Below are 23,538 nucleotides of genomic sequence, written 5' to 3' on the forward strand. Positions count from 1 at the left end.
TGCAATAAGACATTCGATCATTATTAAAACCTGAATCAATCAAGCAAATTCATTTAAGGTGCAAAGTTTGCCATCAAACATTATATTCAGAGGAACTCCACATTCCCAGAGTACAAATCTCTGTAGCATTAAACAAAAAAACCACATTTGCTATATATACACACATCATTAAAAGACAGACTTATTCTTTTGTGTCGTCACAATAATTCATATTGTAGGTGTCCAAAAGTTAAGTCCCTACAATGATCCACTGCAGAGGTAGTCAATCAGGAGTATCAGAACACAATGTCCTTTATTTTATCCTCCTTATCTTTCCACTGCTTGATCGACTAATTTCATATACAATAGACCCCTCTAAATACAGTTGACGCACTTCAGCTGTGTCAAATTCTCAACCTCATCAGGATGAAATAGAAAAGACAAGAGGCCCATTGGCTGCACCAAAATTGGAAATTACTAAATCAGAAATGTTAACTAGGGACTCATCCCATTGCATACACACTGACCACCATCAAAGATCAAGGAGGACTAATCATTCATACTTAGATAATAGGGCTGCCATGTGCTACCAAAGTGAAAAACTGTGTAACCGCCTTGCACTTCAATAGAAAGGTGTGGTTCCTAAACCACCTCCATAGGTGATCCCAGGGGATTAATGCAGGGCAGCAGGGGCCTGAACGTGCATTAAAAGGATACTGCACAACCGAGTAGATATTGCAACACTCGCTGCCCAAGTGAATAATTTCCGGTGAACTGTTAAGGGTAATGCGAGAAAGAGGCTTACTAAAACGGAAAGCAATCACACATTTTCAGATAGGGCCTACCTGGTTCCGCTCTGAAGCACACCAGCTTAGAAGTACCGTCATGGAAGTCACGGAAACACATAACCCAGTCACCAAAGGGACGAAACCCTCCCATAAGCCTAGCAGCTGCTGGCGAGTGCACCCCATCAAACTGTTGACCAATTTAATCATACTCAATTTACAAACCTCACAAAGACAAGTTGGCCTTGCCAGGATTTAAACATTTGACCTACAGAATACATCAGGTATTAGCAGCAAGTACTAACTCACTGAACCAACTTGGCAGCTGCTTGTGGAGAAGACTGCTTAGTGGTTTGTCATCGTTATTAAATATGGTGGGCTTCACAGTTACTTATCCAGGCTGTTTGCTCGCAGATTTGTACTGCATGAAGAAGAGAAATCGGAAAAGATGCAAAATGTTCTATTGCCTTTTTAAAGACTTGTCTCAAACTGACAAATATAATCTGTACAACAGAAGAGAGCTTGGGGTGGGTGTGGAGAGAGTAAAGTAAGAGAAAAAGTATACAGGAGAAAATGTAGATTTAGTGGAAAGGGTCTGACGGTGACAGGTAAATAGTGACACTAACTGTAGCAGCGGTGGGAGATTATGACAGAAAATTAGCGTGGCAAATAGTAATGGAAAGATAAAAAGAAAGTCAGAAGAATATGTGACAGGAAAAGAACAGAATTTGACAGAGAAAGCTTTGAAAAGGCTGGTTATGATGGGAAAAGTGAAAAAATAGTCATGGAGAAAATAAGAGTGACAGGGAAGAATGGGTAGTAATTGGCAGATAGTGACAGACGAGAGTACAGTGACGGGCACAGAATTAAAATATGAAATGGAGACCGTGAAATGAAGAAAGCGAGCAGGAGGTGGGTGGGAAGGGGCTCTCTTGTATTGGCTAGCAGGACGGCATAGTGCCATGCACATCCATACAGAAGCAACAAAAGTGCATCAGTATCAATGCAATGTAGTTTTGGTAAGCCACAACCCCCCTCAATGAACAGAAACAGTCTCACTATCAGTTACCCATCAGTTTTGACAGGACATCTTTAGAATCAGCGTGACTGACACACATCAGTACCTATCTGGTGATCAAAGTGACTAGGTGATTCCACTTTCAGTGTCAAAGGGCAGGCACTTTTGTAACAGGTGTGGGGGACAATTATTGTTCATTACTGGAATGCGGTGTCACTTCCTATGCTTGGCGTGTTTTTGTTCAATAGTGTACTTGACAGTTTGTGAGGATGGTTACTCCCTTATAGTACCAAGCCATGGTGTGATTGGTGGTTGGTGGCAGCTGACCTCCTAATTAGTCTTCAGGTGACGACTTCTTTCTTCTGGGTGGTGCAGCCTGCATGCTGCCGTTCCTGTGGATCAGCCCCTGTAGGAGTCAGTCTGGACTGAGGCAATGGAAATCTGTTCTCTTGCCAGTCTGCTCCTGCCCACCACTACACGCAAGAAGCTCTTCCCGCTGTTTTCTACTGGGTACCTTGCTGCTTAGGTAAGTACGTGCAACATTTATTTCCATATAGGTTCGAAACAACCATACAGTTCATGTGGACTTCACAAGGGCACAGGGAGATGTTTGCCAGGAAAAGAACCCATTAGTAGATGTGGTCCCTTTCCAAGTCCGGATTAGGTCAACGATTTCTGAAAAAGCCTGGCCCTGTGACCTGCAGGCCCCTTATGAGGAGAAAGAGTAAGGCCCACCTGAATGAGGCCTGCATGGAGATTGTCTGAGAGGCAGGGGAGGTGGAGTGAGCTACCCAGGAGCCACATGCACCATGCTGGCCAGGACTGACCAAACAAGAATCTTTGTGGTTTGCAAAGAGGAATGTTAGGACTGTGAGAGGTCAGCCTGCAGCATCCGAGACCTGACCTCACAGGAGCTTACACCTGTTTTGAGCCCTATCGGAGACACTGAGCTTTTTTCTTTTTCTCCAGGCCTTAGAGTAAAGTTAGTGGCTGAAGCTGGGCTCCCGATTCTGAAATCATTTGATTATTTGATCCCTTATGGCTGCAGAGACACCATCTACTGAAGGCACGGTTGAACCTTAACCATACATCCCAGTTTCACAGTCCCAACTGGTGGTCCTTTGAGTCTAGCAGGCACCCCAACTGAAAAACGTGACCAGCTAGCTGTAATATTAAGACCAGAGGACGTACTTTTGGGTGCTGGCCCATACTAACACCTTTAATCTATATACCTTGATTTGTGACGTGTTTAACACCTGGAACGCTGCTTAGGACCCCAGACTATCACTCTCCCTCAAGTACACTCATTAACTTGGCACCAAGCCTTGTGAACTCCCCAATGCTACTCAATATTTCTTACTGTGGGTACTGCACTGGGATCCCGGTTAACTGGATTATGCTACTGGATTCTGAACCACTTGCGAACAAACTCATCAAGCTGCCTAGCCTTGCAGCCACAACCGGTACAAAAGGGGGTGGTGATGGAAGGAGCATCTGAATCAATCAAACACTCACACCCAGTCAAAAGATCTGGGTTTAATCCATCACTGTTCTTTAGCCCACTCTGCCACCCCAGTTCAGACATGGCTATATGCAAATCAGTCTGACCCTGTGCCTCATGGGAACAGTCCAGCCCGAACTGCCAAGCCATGTCTTCCCTGGACCGGAAACAAGCTTCCGAGGACCGGTTTCGGGCATTCCAGCCGTCTTCAGCCCAGCTTGCTTGAATCCAGTGGCAAAGTGAGCAAGGAACTCACGTCTGAGCATACCCTGCCACACTTATGGTGGCCAAAAGCGGTACAAAAGGGTGGTGATGGACGGAGCATCTGAATCAATCAAACACTCACACCCAGTCAAAAGATCTGGGTTTAATCCATCACTGTTCTTTAGCCCACTCTGCCACCCCAGTTCAGACATGGCTATATGCAAATCAGTCTGACCCTGTGCCTCATGGGAACAGTCCAGCCCGAACTGCCAAGCCATGTCTTCCCTGGACCGGAAACAAGCTTCCGAGGTCCGGTTTCTGGCATTCCAGCCGTCTTCAGCCCGGCTTGCTTGGATCCAGTGGCAAAGTGAGCAAGGGACTCACGTCTGAGCATACCCTGCCACACTATTGGCGGCCAAAAGCGGTACGAAAGGGGGTGGTGATGGACGGAGCATCTGAATCAATCAAACACTCACACCCAGTCAAAAGATCTGGGTTTAATCCATCACCGTTCTTTAGCCCACTCTGCCACCCCAGTTCAGACATGGCTATATGCAAATCAGTCTGACCCTGTGCCTCATGGGAACAGTCCAGCCCGAACTGCCAAGCCATGTCTTCCCTGGACCGGAAACAAGCTTCCGAGGACCGGTTTCGGGCATTCCAGCCGTCTTCAGCCCGGCTTGCTTGAATCCAGTGGCAAAGTGAGCAAGGAACTCACGTCTGAGCATACCCTGCCACACTTATGGTGGCCAAAAGCGGTACAAAAGGGTGGTGATGGACGGAGCATCTGAATCAATCAAACACTCACACCTAGTCAAAATATCTGGGTTTAATCCATCACTGTTCTTTAGCCCACTCTGCCACCCCAGTTCAGACATGGCTATATGCAAATCAGTCTGACCCTGTGCCTCATGGGAACAGTCCAGCCCGAACTGCCAAGCCATGTCTTCCCTGGACCGGAAACAAGCTTCCGAGGACCGGTTTCTGGCATTCCAGCCGTCTTCAGCCCGGCTTGCTTGGATCCAGTGGCAAAGTGAGCAAGGGACTCACGTCTGAGCATACCCTGCCACACTATTGGCGGCCAAAAGCGGTACGAAAGGGGGTGGTGATGGACGGAGCATCTGAATCAATCAAACACTCACACCCAGTCAAAAGATCTGGGTTTAATCCATCACCGTTCTTTAGCCCACTCTGCCACCCCAGTTCAGACATGGCTATATGCAAATCAGTCTGACCCTGTGCCTCATGGGAACAGTCCAGCCCGAACTGCCAAGCCATGTCTTCCCTGGACCGTAAACAAGCTTCCAAGGACCGGTTTCTGGCATTCCAACCGACTTCAGACCGGCTTGCTTGAATCTAGTGGCAAAGTGAGCAAGGGAATCACGTCTGAGCATACCCTGCCACACTAAGACCATAATCCCCAGAGGACGTACTTTTGGGTGCTGGCCCATACTAACACCTTTAATCTATATACCTTGATTTGTGACGTGTTTAACACCTGGAACGCTGCTTAGGACCCCAGACTATCACTCTCCCTCAAGTAGACTCATTAACTTGGCACCAAGCCTTGTGAACTCCCAAATGCTACTCAACATTTCTTACTGTGGGTACTGCACTGGGATCCCGGTTAACTGGATTATACTACTGGATTCTGAACCACTTGCGAACAAACTCGCAAAGCTGCCTAGCCTTGCAGCCACAACTGAGGGGAAACTAAGGCAGAGGGTACACTTATTACAGCCAAATTACATGGCACCTCTGACTCGTTTACTGGTTTAGTTAACAATAGTCTCAAATAAAAATCTATGGTCCATAATCTATGCAGGAGACCCCCAACCTTCACCCCCAGATATTGGGTCTACATGTTATTTGTATTTTGATTCCTTACTAAGTTATACATTTGCGAGTACCTTCATTTTTAGTCCCAAAAGGTGTTAGTTGATCACTATTTACCTGCCATAATCTCTTGCATGGAAAAAACTATGTATTATTTTTTGAAGATATGAATCGTAATGGACATTGTACTTCAGTGCATTGTCATACAAACCCTCTACCATCTCATGGAGTACGCCAGATTGCAAGACTCAATACTCTTCGAAAGACCAGTTTATAAAGCAACTGAAGTAAAATAATTCATGCGGCTCTCTGTCACAGTGGTAAACTAAAGTAGCCACCAGGGATTCTGCAAAGTCAATACTTAAAGAAGAGGCTTTAGAGAAACCCTGCTACGTTTACTTTCAGCCCAATCCCCCTAAAAGTTTACCGGTCTGCAATTTTCTTCACCTGGCAGTCTCCAAACTCCCACATAATATACAGGCGCCAGCCTTACAAGCCAGCATGCAGAGTTGAATTTTGCCTAGTGGTGGAGAAACTAAACTGCACCTCTTTTCATTCCAAGAAACAACCTCCCTCAGTGACAATAAGGACACAGCTGATTGGTGGCGGATTGAATAAGGTCAGGGTAAACTTTTTTCTGTTATATGCCCACACACTATAAAATCCAGTGTGTTCGTCCACAGTGTAGCATTTTTCCTTTTCCTTGTATGTGTGTTAAGTTTGGATTCACACATGCTTGAGGTCACCGGGAGCAGGTAATGATGTCAAGAATGGAGTCCTCCACTGCCAGCCACCACCCCGGCCCCATTTGCATGTGTACAGATCTCTCCTCTGGAGGGTCAATAGTGTAAGAAATCCTTCTCCACTGTGTTTGAGCCCATCGATCCTTCCCTTAAAATTGTGCCCATTGAAAAACCCCTAGCGAGGAGTTGTTTCTCCAAAGTACCAGCAAAAATAAATATAAAACTGTTACTATAAATTCATCCCGGGTGCCCTGGGACCTGGAGCATTAATGTGTTAACATTCAAGAGAGCACAATGAATCTCTCCCAGGGCAGAGAACATACCCGCATGCCCATGTAGAAGGGTGTGGCTGTAACCCGCAAATTTTCTGTGGTCTCACGGTGGACATCCGACAGCTCTAGCCAATGGTGATTCTTATCCTGCCAGGCTCGGAGGGTCTCCTGAACTACTAAGAAGGGCTCTGTAAAAAAACGCAGAAAAAAAATCAGTTGCTTTAAATGCAGACATAGACTCAATGTTACTTCTCCATTTCCATGCATACATTTTCCAAGGTACAAATTGTAGGAAAGTGCCCCTTTTTGATATGGTCAACCCCACTTTCTGCCTGTGCACTTGGTTCCTGCTAACTAGATCCCTAGTGCCAAACCCCATTTTCCTAAAACTGTACAAGTGTTCCCCTAATTGGCCATATCTTTAGCACTAAGTCCCTAGTAAATAGTACCCCAGGTTCTTAGAGCAATTGTACTAAAGGGGGGTTCCCAGGGCTGCAGCATGTATTGTGCCACTCTAACGGAACCCTCACCTAACTCATGCCGACTGCCATTGCAGGCTGCGTGTCTTGGTACAGACAACATTGAAAACATAATTGGAACACATCCCTATGCGCCATGCCTGCAGACAATTCATGCAGTATAGATAAGTAACACCTATGGCATGCCTTACAGCCCCAAAGGCAGGGTACCCTATACTACATGTGCACATGTCTGCATGAGCAGACATGCACATGTGCTAGCCAGTCCAATTACTGCCAGTGCAAGTGACCAAGGAAGCCATTTTATATACATGTGCTGGACACTGGTGTAAAACGAGTTCATCAGCACCTTAGCGGTACCCCCCGAAAACCTACCAACTACTAGGATACTGGTTGACTCGTCTTTACCAGCCTGCCACCACAGATGAGTTTCTGACTCCCAGGGGTGACAGTCCACGCTCTCAGGAGATCAGGGACATATAGCCTCCTGCGGTAGAGGGTGTTTTACACCACTTACAGCAAGATGACCTGTAAATTTGCATTCCAACGGAGGGAGATTCAATGAGCCTGCCGCCTTTGGTATGTGAATCTGCTTTACCTCAGCGGTGCTGCCAAACCCCCTGATCAGGGCCCATTTGGTGCCTGGACAGGTGGAAAATGAGTACACAGAGAGGCATGTTCACCCTCAGACTAGTTCCACCCCTAAGGTGGGTTACCTGATGTGGACACGAAATTTAAAAGTCTGCCATCTTTGTGATGGCAGAATTTGGAACCCTGGGACAGGGTATTGCCCACAGAAAGTCGTCATATAGGGGGTAAGCAGCCCATTGGCTACTACTCTACACTCCCCTAACGCTCCTAAAGTTGGTATTTAGGGGGCTCCTGGCACCAGGAAATCAAATGTTGCCGACCTGAAAGAAGAAAATGAACACTGAAGGGTCACAAAAGCAAGCACAAAAAACCAGCAACTGACTTGGCGTCAACACTCCCGGCCTGTCTGCTGTACCCGACAAATGAGTCAAAGACAACTCGTCATGCAGCTGCCGGTGCCTCCAAAAACCTGGGCGGACTTCCAGCCTTCACCCAAGACTCAGGAACTCCAGTGGAGTAGCCAAGCTGCTACCCTGAATCCATGCATGCCCACCAGAAAAGCTGCAAGGACTCCGGGCTGACAAAACACCGACACCAGAAAGCACAACTAAACCAATGCACCATAGCCTGAGTCGAAGTGGCCCAATTAGTCAGCATGGTCCCCAGACCATTCTAGATCCGAAGCCATCTTGGGTTTAGTAACTGTGGACTTCCCGCCACCTGCAGTCTCTTTGTTCAGGGCCTCAGTACCGTGAGTTTCTCCGGTGACAGAAAATTGATGCAAAAACCCGCGCCATCCCAAGGAGAAGACGACCAAAGATGTCCCCCCATCGCCAAGCATCGTGAGACCTGAGCCCCCGTGTTGATTAAACCGGACTGGCCCCAGTCCCAGACCCTTTTTTACCAGCCCGAACCTCATTGACTTAAACTGGGCACCAGACGCTGTGTTGACCTCTGCACTCGGCTGCCCCAGTGCTGCTTCAGTTGACGTGTTGGTGCTGCTTTGGACCCTGTCCCAAAACTAACCCAAGTCCAGAAGATTGGTCCTGTAAGTTGCTGCAAAGTACCTGTATTTAGTGTATGTCTTTCCTCCACAGGATAACACTACTGCTCCAGAAATTGCAATGTGTCAACTTTTAAAAACCGTAAATATTTCTAACTCGGAACGTACTTACCTGAACATGATGATAAATATATAGAACGATAAGTGTTATGTTTAATAAAATTGGTGTGGATCTCCTTAGAGTCCAGTGTATCATTATGACCGTGTACATGCAGGAGATGTCTAGCCCTCCCCTCTGATAAGTCTAAGGCTGCTCAGCCACACTTTCCCCCAAGAGAACACACTGGGATTGCTAGAGTAAGCCCCTGTCCACTTCTAAGGAATTTGTACACACTTTGGTAACCAGGTCAGAAAAGCAACAATAGGCGCTCTCCACTACATATGGGGAAAGTAAAAACCAAGGCTATCTTTGAATGGTGCTCAAAGAAAAAATGGTCAGTTACCAAACAACCCTAATATGTCCCTCAGAGAGGAGGAACAAACTGTATTAACAAACTAATCCGAGCACTCAAAGGTTAAGAAAAAGTCAATATTCAATCCAACAGTAGGTGCTGTAAAGTCCAATTTAATCCAATCAATCAATCAAAAATACGTTTATTACGACCAATTGGTCTTTAAAACTACATATACCATCACAACAGTTAAAAGTACACTTATTAAGATTTATAAAAGTACCTAAAACCAAGAATTCATTATTTCTCAAAAAAACTTGTTTTCATAGTATCGTACTGTGAACCAAGTCCAATGCATAAAACTTCACTGTTAGGAGAATACATAAAATAATTAAAATCGTCTGAATTTGCTCTGTTTGTCTCTCCCTGGACCACTCTTTCCATTTCCTTATTCCAATTTAATCCAATTCTTCTGTTCGAGCCAAAGGAGGTGTAATCCATAAATCTTCACATAAAAAACTAGTTGAAGTTCACACAGCCAAGGTATTTGTGCCACAAGTGCCAGACCGCCTATTAGTTGGCCACATCACTCTGATGTTATACTGCAAGTCATTTTCACTCGTTTACTTGTTGGCTGAACTGTTCTATGCTGGTTGTGTAGTTCTACCTTGGTTGGAACTTTCATTGGCTTTGTTTTTTATGTGAAGAATTATGAATTACACCTCCTTAGAAAGCCAAGTGGATTTTATTGCATTACCAGCTGAAAGGGATTTACTCGTAAATGCCCTTGCCGTTTGGTTTGTAACATTGACTGGGCAGAAATAGTTGCTTGCAGTGCAGGGCAATTCAGACAACATTTGTAGAGAGAGGGGGCACCACAGAGTTCACATGCTATCTCGGGAAGAGAAAGAGTTAATTATTCTATCCAGGTGGGAGAGTGAAGGGATTTGCCTCACCTTGTCTTGACACACAGAAGTGATGAATGAATGTTTGGACACTGAATTCCCTACTTGTTTTGGAGGGAGCATTAGGGCAAGGCAGCACCTTATTCTACTGTGGTCTGTCCTGGTGGAGTCTAGTTTACATTTCAATCCCCTTTCTTTGCGGCCAGATCCAAGCACTAGTCTTTATTTGTATACATAAAAAACGATTGGGATTGAAATTTCTTAAAGTTGGTGGAAACATTCAGTCTCTGGCTAACTACTGTATACTCCAGCATCAGTAGTAGGGCCAAGGTACTTAGTTATCTTACCTTGGAGATCAATCAAAGCAGAACCCGGTCCATCCCAAACTCAAGCCAAACGATTACTGCTGGGGAAGTGATTATTCAAAGCAGAGGGCATCAAAATGCAACATCAGAGAAGGTACTTTGAGAAGAGCATGTGAGTAGTCTGTAAATTTCCACTTCTATCTAAACTATCATCTAAAGTAAAAGTGCATGTTGTGCAGATATTGAGCGTCAGCACAAATATTAAAAGTGTTTAGATTATGTATATAGATACTCCAATGCTGTCTGAATAACTGCCACTTTTCTGTCAAAGCTTATTGCCTGGGGAAATTAAGATTTTGGCTCCAACCACAGCTTGCGGTGGACACCACAACAGAGCTGCTCACAGCAGAAGTGCATTGATTTTAGGTTGGTGGTGGCAGTCTAGAATTGGAAACTAATCACAGATTGAGTGATCACTAAAATATGACTATCCCCCCTCCATCGTCCCACAGATCATAGAGCAGGAATGGGGCAGCAGATACCATAACGCACATCTTGATCCAGGTAGCTGTGCCACGGGGCTTTTAAATGACCCTCTCATCGGTCTACTTGCAGGTGGTTAGGCTCTTGCCAGAGAAAAACCTGGCACCTTATCTAGAGGCAACATATTGTGGAAAGTAAGGGAGTTTTGATGAACATATGGAGACATGACGCTGCTCTATACCAAAGGAAAAACAGACATCATTTTCTTAGCTAGGGTTAGTCTCCAGAAGGCTATAAAGGAGCAATCGGAGAGGAACTTCAAAGGTAGAGGCATGGGAATTCAAACACACGTCTGAAACCCTGCATCACTGCAGAGATTACCTATGGGACAGGGTGAGGGCATGAAGATGGTTGCTTCACAAACGTCTCCAGCTCTCTGGCCAAAATATTGTAAATTCAAGGTTTTCTGCTAATGTTCAGGGAAGAAGATCAATGCTCGAGTGTGGGCACTTGGAAAAATACGTTGTTTCAAAATATCCCAGACCCAACTACTGAAGAGTTTGGCTCTGTAGACCTCCGGACTATCAACCTGTAGGCTTCCTGGCAGGCAAAGTGGAGGAAAAGCAATCAGACTGGATTACTAAGTGATGAAAATTCACCTCCCCATTAAATGGGAGACATACACACAATAAATTGCAATTAAAAATCCTCTTTAGTGCGGCTATTGCAATGCGCCTGAGATTTATCCAGTTCAAGTACCTGCACAGGGCCTACTACACTAGAGAGAGACTGTGGCGGGCTGGCTTGATTGCGTCCCCAGAGTTTTTGAGGTGTGGGCATGAAGTGGGCACCTTCCTACATACGGTGTGGGGATATGGTAGTTTGACAGGATTCTGGACCAGGGTGTGGAACTGCTTGTCTGAGGTGCTGGGCTGGGACCTCCCTCGAACCCCCAAACTAGGGCTCCTTCATGTCCTCGAGGGAGTTGGTGGTAATATATATAAACGACATTTACTTTTGCTGGGTCTTACGATTGCAAAGAGGGATGTGGCTCAGGCATGGAAAGACCCCCGGGTGCCCAAGGTGTTGATGTGGAAAAAGGGCCTCGACTTTTGTATAGGATTAGAGCGGCCAGTATTTGAGGCCAGGGGCTGTCCCAGGAAACACTACAAAATATGGAAAAGATGGGCAGATTACAGGGGACTCTGGCTGGAACCGCCAGCATTGCTAAGAGACGAAGAGGGGCGGATGTGAGGGGGACATGGGGGCGACCTGATACACACTACTATATGTATGCAATTCTTTTCACAGGAATAAAGAGACATTGTGCTGGGGGGAGGTTGGGGGGGTCGGGGTTGAGGGTGGGGGACTGGGGGGGACTGCTGGGTGGGGGGCCCGGGGTTATGATACATAAAGTTGTATAGATCGCTGATTATGCTATGATACGCCTGTTGCAGTTCCTCCAGGGTACGGAGTGCTGAGTCTTCTGTGCGATCTCTCAATAAAAAGAGTTGTTAAAAAAAAATCCTCTTTAGTTGTAAAGTTGTATTTTAAATTACTATTCAGAAAATGCTACATTTACAAAGTTGGCGTTTTTCTGGCTACACCAACTGTGTCTTTCAGCCAGTGTTCTGGGTCACATGACTGACTGGCTCTGCTGTTGTATGGTGTATATTGCATCCAGACAGTGATGTGTTGGGTTGTATATGCATTTTCATGTTTCTTATGTGGGTTTCATATTTACCGTGCCTTTCGTTATTGTAAGGAATTACACCACTGTGGGATTCCAGAACGGAAGATACGGCAGTGAAGGAATAACAGTTGAGCTTTTCACTGGCGACGACGAGGTACCTCCTTCAAGACGTCCACGCGTGCCTGTAATTCACCTACCGGAGCGACGGACCTGATTTGAGTTGTCGAGGTGGTGAGGACTTTAATGTTCCGATTATCCTGCCTAATGCATCTGTGCAAACCGCATTTTGCAGAGTGGTGCAGGTGAGAACATTTACATTTTTAAGCTATTTTCCGTTTTGCCTCATTCAGACTTCCTCGCGCTCAATTCAATGCGCGTCATTGACATTGTGACGTCCATCACCACGTAAACGTGATCACTGTTATTTGCCTGACCACTATGTGAACATGATCACTGTTATTTGTTCGACATCTTTAAGTTGTGTTCTACGTTGCATCTTCACGCTAATTTTAGCCTTTCTGCTACCATGGCAACGGGAGACGCGCACAGCTGATTTAAAAATCGCTGATACGCACAGCCATTTAAAGTCATAGCAACATGGCGATTCAATTACACAGTAATGCACACAGTTGATTTTATCATCGCTGATGCGCACAGCTCATTTAAAGTCCTCATTTAATTGTCAAGATCCAAATTATACAAGACATATATAATTCAATATTTATTAACTTTGTACTTTTCTTAACATTTCTCTTAAAGTTGTATATTTAAAACATTTCTAACATGCAGCAATCTTTGTCACCTCCTCCTGCCTTTTCACCGAATCCTGCTTCTCCTGAGGTGGATTGGGAAAAATGAAAGGAAAGCTTCGAGGCATATTTAGAAGCCCTCGATGGTGACTCTTTCACAAGCAAGGAAAAAAAAACGCAATTTTAAGACATTGTCTTGGTTTTGAAGGTCGCACTATTTTAAAACACACTCCTAAAGTGTTAGTTTTGTGCGCTGAAGGTGATGGTGTTGAAGATGAATATGCTACAGCTATTACATCTTTTGATACAAGATTCAAAGCCTGTAAGAATATTATATTAGAAAGACAAATTCTATAAAAGAGCTCAACTTCCAGGAGAATCTGCTTCTACCTTTATGAATTCTAGCAGACTCATGCAATTATAAAGCATTCGAAGAAGAGATGATTGGAGATCAATTTGTGGAAAAAACCAATAGCAAAAAAGTCCAAGAAGCACTTTTGTCAAAACCTGAGTTGACTCTACAAAAAGCATTGGAGATAGCTACTAGAATTGAGAGTACAACTTCGCATTTAGAAGAAATGTCAATTTCAATGTGCACCAGCATCAAATGTTTCGGCTGTTAAAAGCAAATACAAATCTCAAAAAGAACCAGAACAAATCTGGTGATTTGGGCAAATCTACACATACCACCACCAAACCGACAAATAAACGTTGGGAGTGTTACCGTTGCGACAGCACTTTTCATCTTGGGAACGCCAAATTCTGTCCTGCTTGTAGCAAATGTTTTAAGAAAGGTAATTTCGCCCACGTGTGTAAATCAAGTGGTAAATCATCTGTTAATCGAGAACCTTCGGCCAAAAAAGTTCTAAATGTTGATCAACTCACAGGTGAATCTCCTTTAAGTGAGGAGGATCACATTTGCGTAATACCAGAATGTCAAAGCTCTGATATTGTTTCTACTGTATCACAAGGAAGAAGACGACCTTTATGTACCTTATCCGTGAATGGAAAAGATATCAATGTGTTAGCTGACTCCGGATCTCCATTTACGATCATAAGTGACAAAATATGGGAAGATCTGTTTCAATCTCAAGATATTATTTTCGAACATTCATCTGTTCATACCATTGCTTACGGTGGTAAAACCATTTAAGTATTTGGCGAATTTCATGCAAATTTGTGCTTTAAAGGAAATAATGATTAAGAAGTAGTTTATGAAGCTAAAAATGATACTTGTTTATTGGGGTGGCATGACCAAGGTAATTTAGGGATCATTTTGAATCCTAATGATCCTGAACAAGTCCTTTTGAAGAAAGATTTAGTTTGTATACAAACGGTAAAAGGAAATTTATGGGAGTTAAAATATCTAGAAATATTTAATGACAAATTAGTTCTATTTAAAGGATTCAAACACAAAATGTAATTAATTGATCACGTCAAACCTGTAATAACACAAGGTTCGCAAAGTACCTTTGGCCGTACGTGATGCACCTAAAAAAGAATTTAAAAAACTTTAAAAAGCGATGCCATAGAACCCATAGAATCTTCTGATTGGGTTTCACCCATAGTTTTAGCGTGCAAGGCCAATGGTTCTTTGCGCATGTGTGTTGATCTCCGCAGTCTTAATCACATTTCTGGGTTGACCAACACCCTTTACAAAACATCACTGAAATGAACACTACCCTTAAGAATGGTGAATACTTCAGTTGACTTGATATGGCATCAGCTTTTCATCAAATTGATATACACCCTGATTCTAGACATTACACTGCTTTCATCACCCCGGAGGATTTGTTTCAATACAAACAAATCCCTTTTGGGCCTGCTTCTGCATCAGCAGTTTTCCAAAGAATTGTGGAAAGTATGTTCAAAGATACTCTTGGGGTGATGGCGTTTCAGGACGATGTGTTGGTTCATGGTTCTAATCAAATTCAACACAATGAAAAATTGCGTCCCGTTTTTTCCATTCTTAAAGAAAAAGGGGTCACTTTGAGTTATGAAAAATGTAAATTAAATGTAACCTCTGTAGATTATTTAGGCTATAGGATTTCTGCCAATGGTGTCGAGCCTAAATCTAGTCTAGTCAAGGCTATAGAGGATTTTTATGTACCTAGTGATAAGGATCAATTAAGATCATTGATGGGACTCATCGAGTTCTATGCAAGATTTGTGCCAAATTGTTCTGCAAAAACATTCCATATAAGGAATTTACTTTAAAAAAATGTCATTTACAAATGGAATGTTGAATGTGATGAGGAATTTCACAAAATCAAAAAAGAAATTGCACATGCTGTCCCGCTCAAACATTTTCACATTAATGATCACACAATAATCATGACCGATGCCAGTCTACTCATGCAGGATACGGATGGCAGGGATGAGGTGATAGGTTTTGCGTCTAGAGATTTGAAAGGTGCTGAAGCTACTTACGCTGTGATAGAATGCAAAGCGTTAGCCTGCTGGTGGGGGATTGTTCATTTTAAACTGTATTTATGGGGCTCCAAATTTACTGTTAGAGTGGATCATAAACCTTTGGTTCAACTCTTTACCACCAAAGAAGGAGATAAAGCCACTCCTCGTATTGCAAAATGGCAATAAAGATTGTTAGAACATAATTTTGATGTAGAATATGTTCCTGAAAAACGTAACATTTTAGCTGATTGTTTGTCAAGGATACCAGGAAGTACTTTTGATGTGGATATTCAGGATGATAAGGAATTTGAGTCGGAAATCTTTTGTTATGCATGATCTGATGGAGCCATTTTAGAAAGTGCATGGAGAGATGAGTATGATACTGATTTAGACATTAAAAAGATCATGAGTATAGTTCACACAGGTTGGACCAAAGAATGTTTGAAGGATGAAATCATCAGTAAATTTGAGCAAGTTTTTGATGAACTCTCAATTGTAAAGGGGCTTTTATATCCCTCTTCTTTACTTGTAGTTCCTTTGAGCATGAGAGTCAAAGTACTAACTTTAGTCCAAGATGGCCATATTGGTATGCGTGCCATGAAGAGAAGGATTAAAGAGCAGTTTTGGTGGCCAGGTCTCGACAAGCAAGTAGAGCATTTTGTGAGGGACTGTTTACATTTTGCTGTAAGTGACAAGTCTCAAGTGACAGTACCTAGTCCGGTCCAGGCTGTTGAGTGTTCCTTCCAAGTGTTGGTCCATACTGTCCATTGACATTATTGGCCCTTTGCCTTTGTCTGATAGTGGTTTTGTGGAATATGGTATAGTTGTAATAGATTACCACAGTCATTGGTCGGAGTTGAAATGTGTAAAGGGTCCCACTACTTCTTGTGTAGTAGAATTTCTGGAATTTTTATTTGCTAGGGAAGGTGTTCCAGATGAAATTGTCTCAGACAATGGCTGCCAATTTACTTCTTCGGAATTTGAGACATTTGTAAGCTTCATGAATATTAAACAAACCAAAACCTCTCTTTATCATCCTAGGAGTAATGGTCTCGTAGAGAGATTCAACAGTTATTAAGGACAACATACAGTTGTCTAAAGCCAGTAGTCTATATTGCAAAAATGAACTTAAAAATGTGTTGTGGGTCGTACGCACCACCCCAAACTCTGATACAGAAGTTTCTCCATTTATTTTGCTAAGGGGCCGTCTTCCATCTTCCAAATTGTTAAGGAAGTGGATGGGTGAGTTTAGTCTACCGGTAGACAAGATAAAAGAAGTAGGGAAGGAAAGACTAGAGGCCCAAAACAAGTATGTTCAAAATAGTTCTAGAGAGCTTAATGTGAAAATTGGTGATCTGGTTAGAGTCAAATGTGCTCGTATTGTGCCTAAGGGTGAATCCATGTTCTATAGTTTAAAGTCTGTTGTAAAAGTTAACAAGAGTGCAGTACAATTAGAAGATGGAAGATGGTGGAACAAAAACAAGATCTTTGTTTCCAAATCACCCCATCTTTTGATGCATGATGATTCTGCACCTCACCATAGTCAAGGTGAAATGTCTCATGGTTCAAATACCTGTGTTCCTTCTTCCAGGGTTTAAAGAGTTCCTAAAAAGGTTCATGATTATGTCCTGCATTAATATATTTGTTTTGTTTGTTCTGCTATCATTTGTTTTCTTTTGCAGAGGAGGAAGATGTGCTGGGTTGTATATGCATGTTCATGTTTCTTATGTATGTTTCATATTTACAGTGCCTTTCGTTATTGTAAGGAATTCCACTACTGTGGGATTCCAGAACAAAGGTACGGTGGTGAAGGAATGACAGTTGAGCTGAGGAGCTGATTAGACCTGTGGCCGTTGCTCCAGTCTTGCTGGAGGAATATAATAAAGAATTGAAGTTATCCTCGTACCTACTTATTTTCATAATGCAAAGGAAGCTTAGGTGGGAGGGGAGAGGATCTTCCTGACAGGATGGCTGGGGAAGAGTTTCACCATGCACTGATTACATTTCAAAGGGACCTACCTTCAGTACATGCAAAAGAACTTGACAAAGGCCTGCCATTGCCTTTGTCACCCTAGACAGTTTGGAGCCAGGACCAGGGGAAGGGGAGGGGGAAGACCTGACCTGAACCAGGTTTAATCAGGTCAGGGAATTCCTCCACACAAAGGCTGACACCAGGTACAAAAGTTGGGCCTTCAGAACCTCTCAGCAGAGCCCTCCTGTACCTGAGAAAGATTTAGAAAGAAGGCCCTGCTGCCTGCGAAAGAGGGACTGCCCTGCTGACTGAAAGATCCAACCTGCTTGCCTAGAACCCAGGCTACCCAAAGTTACTCCTTGGTCAGCTGGCTGATTTCCTGTGTGAGTTGCAGGGACACAACAAGTTTTCAGGGGCCTCCCTGCAACTGCCCAGCAGACAGGTACCAACTGGACCTTCCTGAGCCATGCTATTGGCCTGTGCAGTAGTGAGCCCCGAACCCTAAGAGGTGCGCCCTCCCCCCCCCCCCACCCCCTCAAGCCCTGGACCCTTGGCTGGCATCAATGTGAACGTCTGCAAAGAAGGTGAAAATACAAAATGTTGGGCCCCACGCGACTGGGTAGTGACCTCTTTGCATCAAGAATCAACTGCCCAAGAGGAACAGCCAATGCGAAGCTACATCGGGACCTTCTCTTCATGCAACAGGCGACGACTGTCAAACCAAGAACTATACTTCACAATAATAGCCCTCGACGATCAACAACATGACGCTCTAGCGACAACAAACTCTTCGGGCCACAGCAAAGACCATTCATGCCGCACGATCGGCTCTTCGGGCCACAGCAATTACTGTGGAAGCTTGCCCTGCTCCTCACATCAACCATCTCCTCCCCGAAGCCCCAGTGACTGCAAAAAGCACCCTTTGCGCCGGTCTTGATAAAGTAACTCTTCATCAGGACTAACCTGGTCCCTGTATCCGACCTGGGCTCCATAATGGTCGGTCCGAACTTGTGACTTTCTCCCAGTCTAGCCCAACCAGATAACAGTGAGTGGTCCTATATGGTTCTTTTCTGTTCACTATTTTCACTGTAAACTCTGAAAACTCATATCTCCGGTTCTACGGATTTGATTTTTGTCATTTTGGTGTCAATTTATTTATTTAAATTTACTCTATTTCTGTTATATTCGTTTGGGATTTTTCTTGTGCTGGGACTTCACTTGATTACTGTTTGAGGGCTGCACGAATATTTTATACATTGCCTCCCAGTCAGTGTTTCCCAAACTTTGGGTTGCAACCCATGGTGGGTTTCAAGCAGATTTTTGTTGAGTCACGAAAGTCCAAGTAATAAATAATGATGCCTTTAAATTCTGTATTTATCTTGTCACGTTTGCTGCGCTTCAAAGACAAAGGTCAAATGTCAGGCTAGGTCTTCTGACGAATTGCTGCTTATTTTGATTTTTTTTTTCACATTGGGGTTGGCGTTTACAAACTCCCCTCACTTTGCAGTCAGAGAAAAAAAACTATGTGACAATGTTGCTGGGCTACAGGAAGTGCAAAAGTATATTATGATTCATATCGGAGTTCTATGACCTCCGACCTCAAAACTCCTCACGTACTTGCAATATCTTTAAAATGTTCAGTTGGGGATATGTTATCCTTATATAATCAAGGAGGCAGACTGCATAGAATTAAAATGGGAGATAAGATGTTGGTGGTGTTGCTTAGAACTGAAATCAAGTTTTTAGTGCAGCTATACAGTCTGTAACAGATTACAGAAAAAGAAAATCAAGGTTATGTGTAATGGTTATGTGCTTTTTTCTGCTCCACTGAATGAGTAAATCATTTCATGGGAGTCATATTTTGTAGTTATTCATATTTTTTATACAATCTTTATATTCATATTTTAATACATCCCAGTTGTTAACAGTGTGGAGGCATGGCCAGTCATCCACCAAGATAAACATATTCCTCGGAGCTCCATGATGGGCTGATGGAAATCATATTAACCCTTCTTTGTCACCAGATAAGGTAGGGTACAGCAATGTTAGTTGTATGGAAAGAGCAAGTGAGTCGAGGACGACATTCCAAGAATGCTGTGCTCCAGGGAGAAAGGAGCCATTGGCCAGAGACTGGGAGGCCCATGAAGGAGGGAAAACAGAGTAGAGCAGCAACAAGTCTGTGAGGGCCTGTCGAGAAGCTGTCATATAGGTAGTGTGGTCAGAAGATCTGCTACCCTTCAGTGTATTGGAGAGTCCGCTCTGACAATGTGTGCCTGACTGCCGCAAGGTGGCGAAGCACTTACAGCCCACGTGGTGGTGGTTGAGATGCCATCATGTGGCAGCTTAACTCTCCAGTGTGCATGCGCATTCGTCTGTCTCTCTCTCTCTCTCTCAATATAATGAAAGGATAAAGTGTGACTGGGAGGACAATGAAACTTGAGCAAGGGCTGGTACCCCCAGTAAGGATGTTTCCATAACCGAACAAAGATTTCGGACCCTTTGAGACCAGAAGAGACATATGAAGGATGGAGTGCATTGGAATGTCTATTTCTAGGCTGGCCTGGAGGAGAAAACTGATCAACTCAATGAAAGCATTACAAGTGAGACGCCAGAAGGCACAACCAACAGCAATACTCACAAACAGAGAAAAATAGTGTGCTTATTGGGTTACAGTAAAGGTTTTGACTCCCAATAAAACAGTATACAGCATTTCGAGGGGGAGTGGTGCAAATGCTAGGAGTGCCGTGGTGTTACAGGGGATGAAAATAAATTCTTACCGTTCTCAGAGTTATATGCGAAAAACCTATTGAACAGCTCATGCTGAATGGGGCCTTGGTCACTGGAACTGTAGGGAAGGATGTCTTCATGGCTTACATAGTCCAGGCCTGAGGAAAAAAAGGAGTCAAACATGAGCAGGGTAGAAGACAAAAAAAAAAAAAAGAAGCGGGCAAAAGTAGGCAGGTGGGAGGAGGGTGCATCTCCAGAACAGACTCAAATCATCACTTCCTCAGTAGAAACCAAAATTAAGACCTAGAGCTCACAGGCACAAGTACATCCACAGTTGTAAACATGAAAATATTAAGATATGAAAACGTCTGTCGACGTTATAACCATCTGTGGCTTTACACTGAGTTACAGATTAGACTTAGGTTTAACTAGAGACACTATTAAGTGGCTCTACTTGACCTTTAGTCACATATACGAGTCTTTACGAACACCATTTTTTCATCTGAATATTAGGGACCTATGGATAGTGCCATTGGTGGTTGTTGAAACGTGACACAGTTATATATTGGTAGTGGGTAACTAAGTTTCAGAGACTTTAACTCCGATTGTAAAAAAATATGTTTTATGTTTATCTGCAATATAGAGCGGTGCCTCATTCCCTGAGCGGATGCCAGGTGAGGTGAGGAGTACTCCCGAATAAAGACGGGTGAGTCACACAATATTTTGAAATCAGTGATATATACATAGAGAGATATATTTGATAATATCGACATCTTTTACACAGCAGTTTTCGGAAGATGTGAATTTGGACAGCATTTTTGTTTATGTGTTGGGTCTTTAAGTATCATTCATGTTTATTTCTGTTCTTTGTAGGAATGAGTCCGAAAATCCTGTGATATTTTGACCACTTTTGGGATACACAGGTTATGGTAGGGTGTATCGAACCAACCATGTTTTTCTTTTGAGATTTTTTCATTCACTTTGCACACATTGTATGCAAAATATTGCAGTACAGTTCTTATATTATGGTCCTGATTAAAGCCTAGATGTAGTTAATCTTGATGCTGAAACATGTAGACCTGTCATTCTATCAGACTTTTCACAGTTATCCTTTCAAACTGTAAACGCACAGTTTTTATGTTTGGCACTAGGATAGCGCTTATTAAAATTGTTCTGTATCTTAGTAGCCACTTTTAAATAACTTCACTTCTTTTCCTCATTTTCATTTATATGCACTGCAAATCATCAGCACCCACTTTAAAGAAGAATTAGTTTAACCATTCTCTGGGATTTGAACCAAGTTTAGTCTGGCCATTGATAAATACATCTTGTGTTCCCTTCTAATGCTTAGAAGGGCACAACCTTTGGTTGCACTAGGGTTTACAACCAAGAGGCAATCCCAGATGATGTGATTTGCCTCCACGGTGGACTGATGGGATTTTATTCTGGCTATGAAGTTATCTTTCTGACCTAGACACATGAGCTTGTTTGCTGTCCTCTTTTCTCTGTTCTTAGACCGGTAGTTTCTTTGTTCGTTTTTCATTGTCCAGTTAGCACTCTGTAGAAGAACTAATGTGATCTTTGCGTTTTCTGCGTATGTGCCCCCATTGCATTTTGTATATTCTTGTACTTGAGCGCTCATTTTTCATTTATACATGTGTTACATTTAGTATTTATTGCACATGTGGAAAAGGTAACGTTTGCTTCAGTACAATTTGATGCTGCATCAGTAATTCATTTATCTGCATTAATTTGATTTGTGTGTGGTACAATTTAGTGACGGTGCAACAAAATTAATCTGCTAATTCTTCTCTCACGGCAGTCATCACTAGGCCTGCCCATTTCAAATTAATCAGAAAAGTGTAGTTTGGGAAACATCTATTACGCAGCTTCCTTGAAGACTAGAAGTTCGTGCAAGCTGAGCTACAGAACATCATTCATGTACACCATCGCTTACTCAACTAGTTCGGCCTTATAAGCTCTTGGAAATAGAACACTTAGAGACAGAGTGACCTTATTGAAGAGCAGAACAACAGGCTTGCTATTCAGAAAAGGTAATGAAGGGGGCTTGAGGCCACCTCAAGAGAATCAGATGGGCACTTTTGGTGCTATGACAGCCTAGCTAGGGGCAAGAAGCGAGGGTTTGGGACTGTTTCCATCTTTCAATGAAAGGAACTGCTTCTACTGAACCATCACAAAGCTGCAATTCTTTAAAATAATTTGCCTACAAAATTGCTTATCTAATATTTTGTTTCTAAATTGTTATCATTGTTATAGTTTCGTAAATACATATTATCTGCCCTAGATTATGACACTCAGTTTAACAAAGTGTTTACAATTTCTAGGGAGCATTTCCTGCGTCTCCCCACCCATGGTAGCTTTGGAGCACACTAACAAATGGTCCTATATCCTCACAGGTCTCCCTAGATCGCAGCATCACCATGTAATATGCAGGTAGTTCCTGTTACACAGTGGTCTAGATCCTTGTCTCTAGTTAGGTAAGTCTGCTTTGAGCTTGTGCTTTGGCCAAACGGTTTAGATGGGTCTACAACTGGGCCGTTTTTGGAAAACCTGCAAACACGTTTCAGAATGATCATTCAGAAACTAGTGCCGAGATTAGGGCTGGTTTAAAGCCATACACAAGGCATCTCCTATACAGGTCATGGGTGGAGACCCAGACTCACGAAACCATGCATGTCCCACTTGAGGCAATCTTTGGAGAAGTAAACAATCTGTGGCTAAGACCCACAACAGCACTGATCTTGGTAGAGATTCCTGGATACCAAAGCTTCTATTAGATTCCATTAGCTGACAGGAGACGGGCCCCTGAAGGGGAGGTATGAACTGAAAAGAAATGATGGCAAAGTGGAACTGGAAAGATACCAGCCCACACGGGCAGAAGGCATGTAGCTCAGAAGAATCAGCAATTGTGAAGCAAGGTTTTCTAACGAAAGTGCGAGATGCAGCTGAATACTGCTAGACCCTGAAATCAGGGACACCTCCCTTCCACCAAACCAAACTGCGTAAACATTGAAGTAGGAAAATACATTGAGGGCTCAATAGGGATAGAGAAAAGCTTCAGAGGCAGAAAAAGCATGCCACTGAGGCGACAGGAGCGAGACCTTTACAGGTTTCAGGAATGGGAAAGAGTTTCTTCTCACTGAGGCACATTCAGAGACAATTGTGCTGTTACTCCAGAACTACAATTTCCCCACGTGCTTGGTAGCACACTTTATACAGCAGTGCAGGCTCAGGAGAAGGCAGATTTTGTTTGGAGGGAATATGTGGAAATGATGACAATACCAAATGGCATTATGGACTCAGACTACCCAGGAAGAGATCCTGTTGGTGTGAACTCTGTAGAAGAACTTGAATCAAACAACCCAAACAATCAAATCAAACAACCCAACAAGCGATATCCCACACAGT

At 43.3% G+C, this 23,538-nt stretch overlaps 1 protein-coding gene across 1 annotated transcript in view; it reads right to left on the reverse strand.

Annotated features, from left to right (window-relative positions):
• LOC144768600 (polymerase delta-interacting protein 2-like) overlaps positions 1 to 23,538 on the reverse strand; it is a 148,695-nt gene that overhangs the window by 60,530 nt on the left and 64,627 nt on the right. Inside the window, exons 6-7 of the mRNA XM_078652397.1 lie at positions 20,160 to 20,267; positions 6,390 to 6,526 (exon numbers count right to left, since the gene is read on the reverse strand). Of these exons, the coding sequence (XP_078508523.1) occupies positions 6,390 to 6,526; positions 20,160 to 20,267 (245 nt within the window). The remainder of the gene's footprint in view (positions 1 to 6,389; positions 6,527 to 20,159; positions 20,268 to 23,538) is intronic.

The sequence above is a fragment of the Lissotriton helveticus genome, chromosome 7, assembly GCF_964261635.1.
Source record: "Lissotriton helveticus chromosome 7, aLisHel1.1, whole genome shotgun sequence".
Lineage (NCBI taxonomy): Eukaryota > Metazoa > Chordata > Amphibia > Caudata > Salamandridae > Lissotriton > Lissotriton helveticus.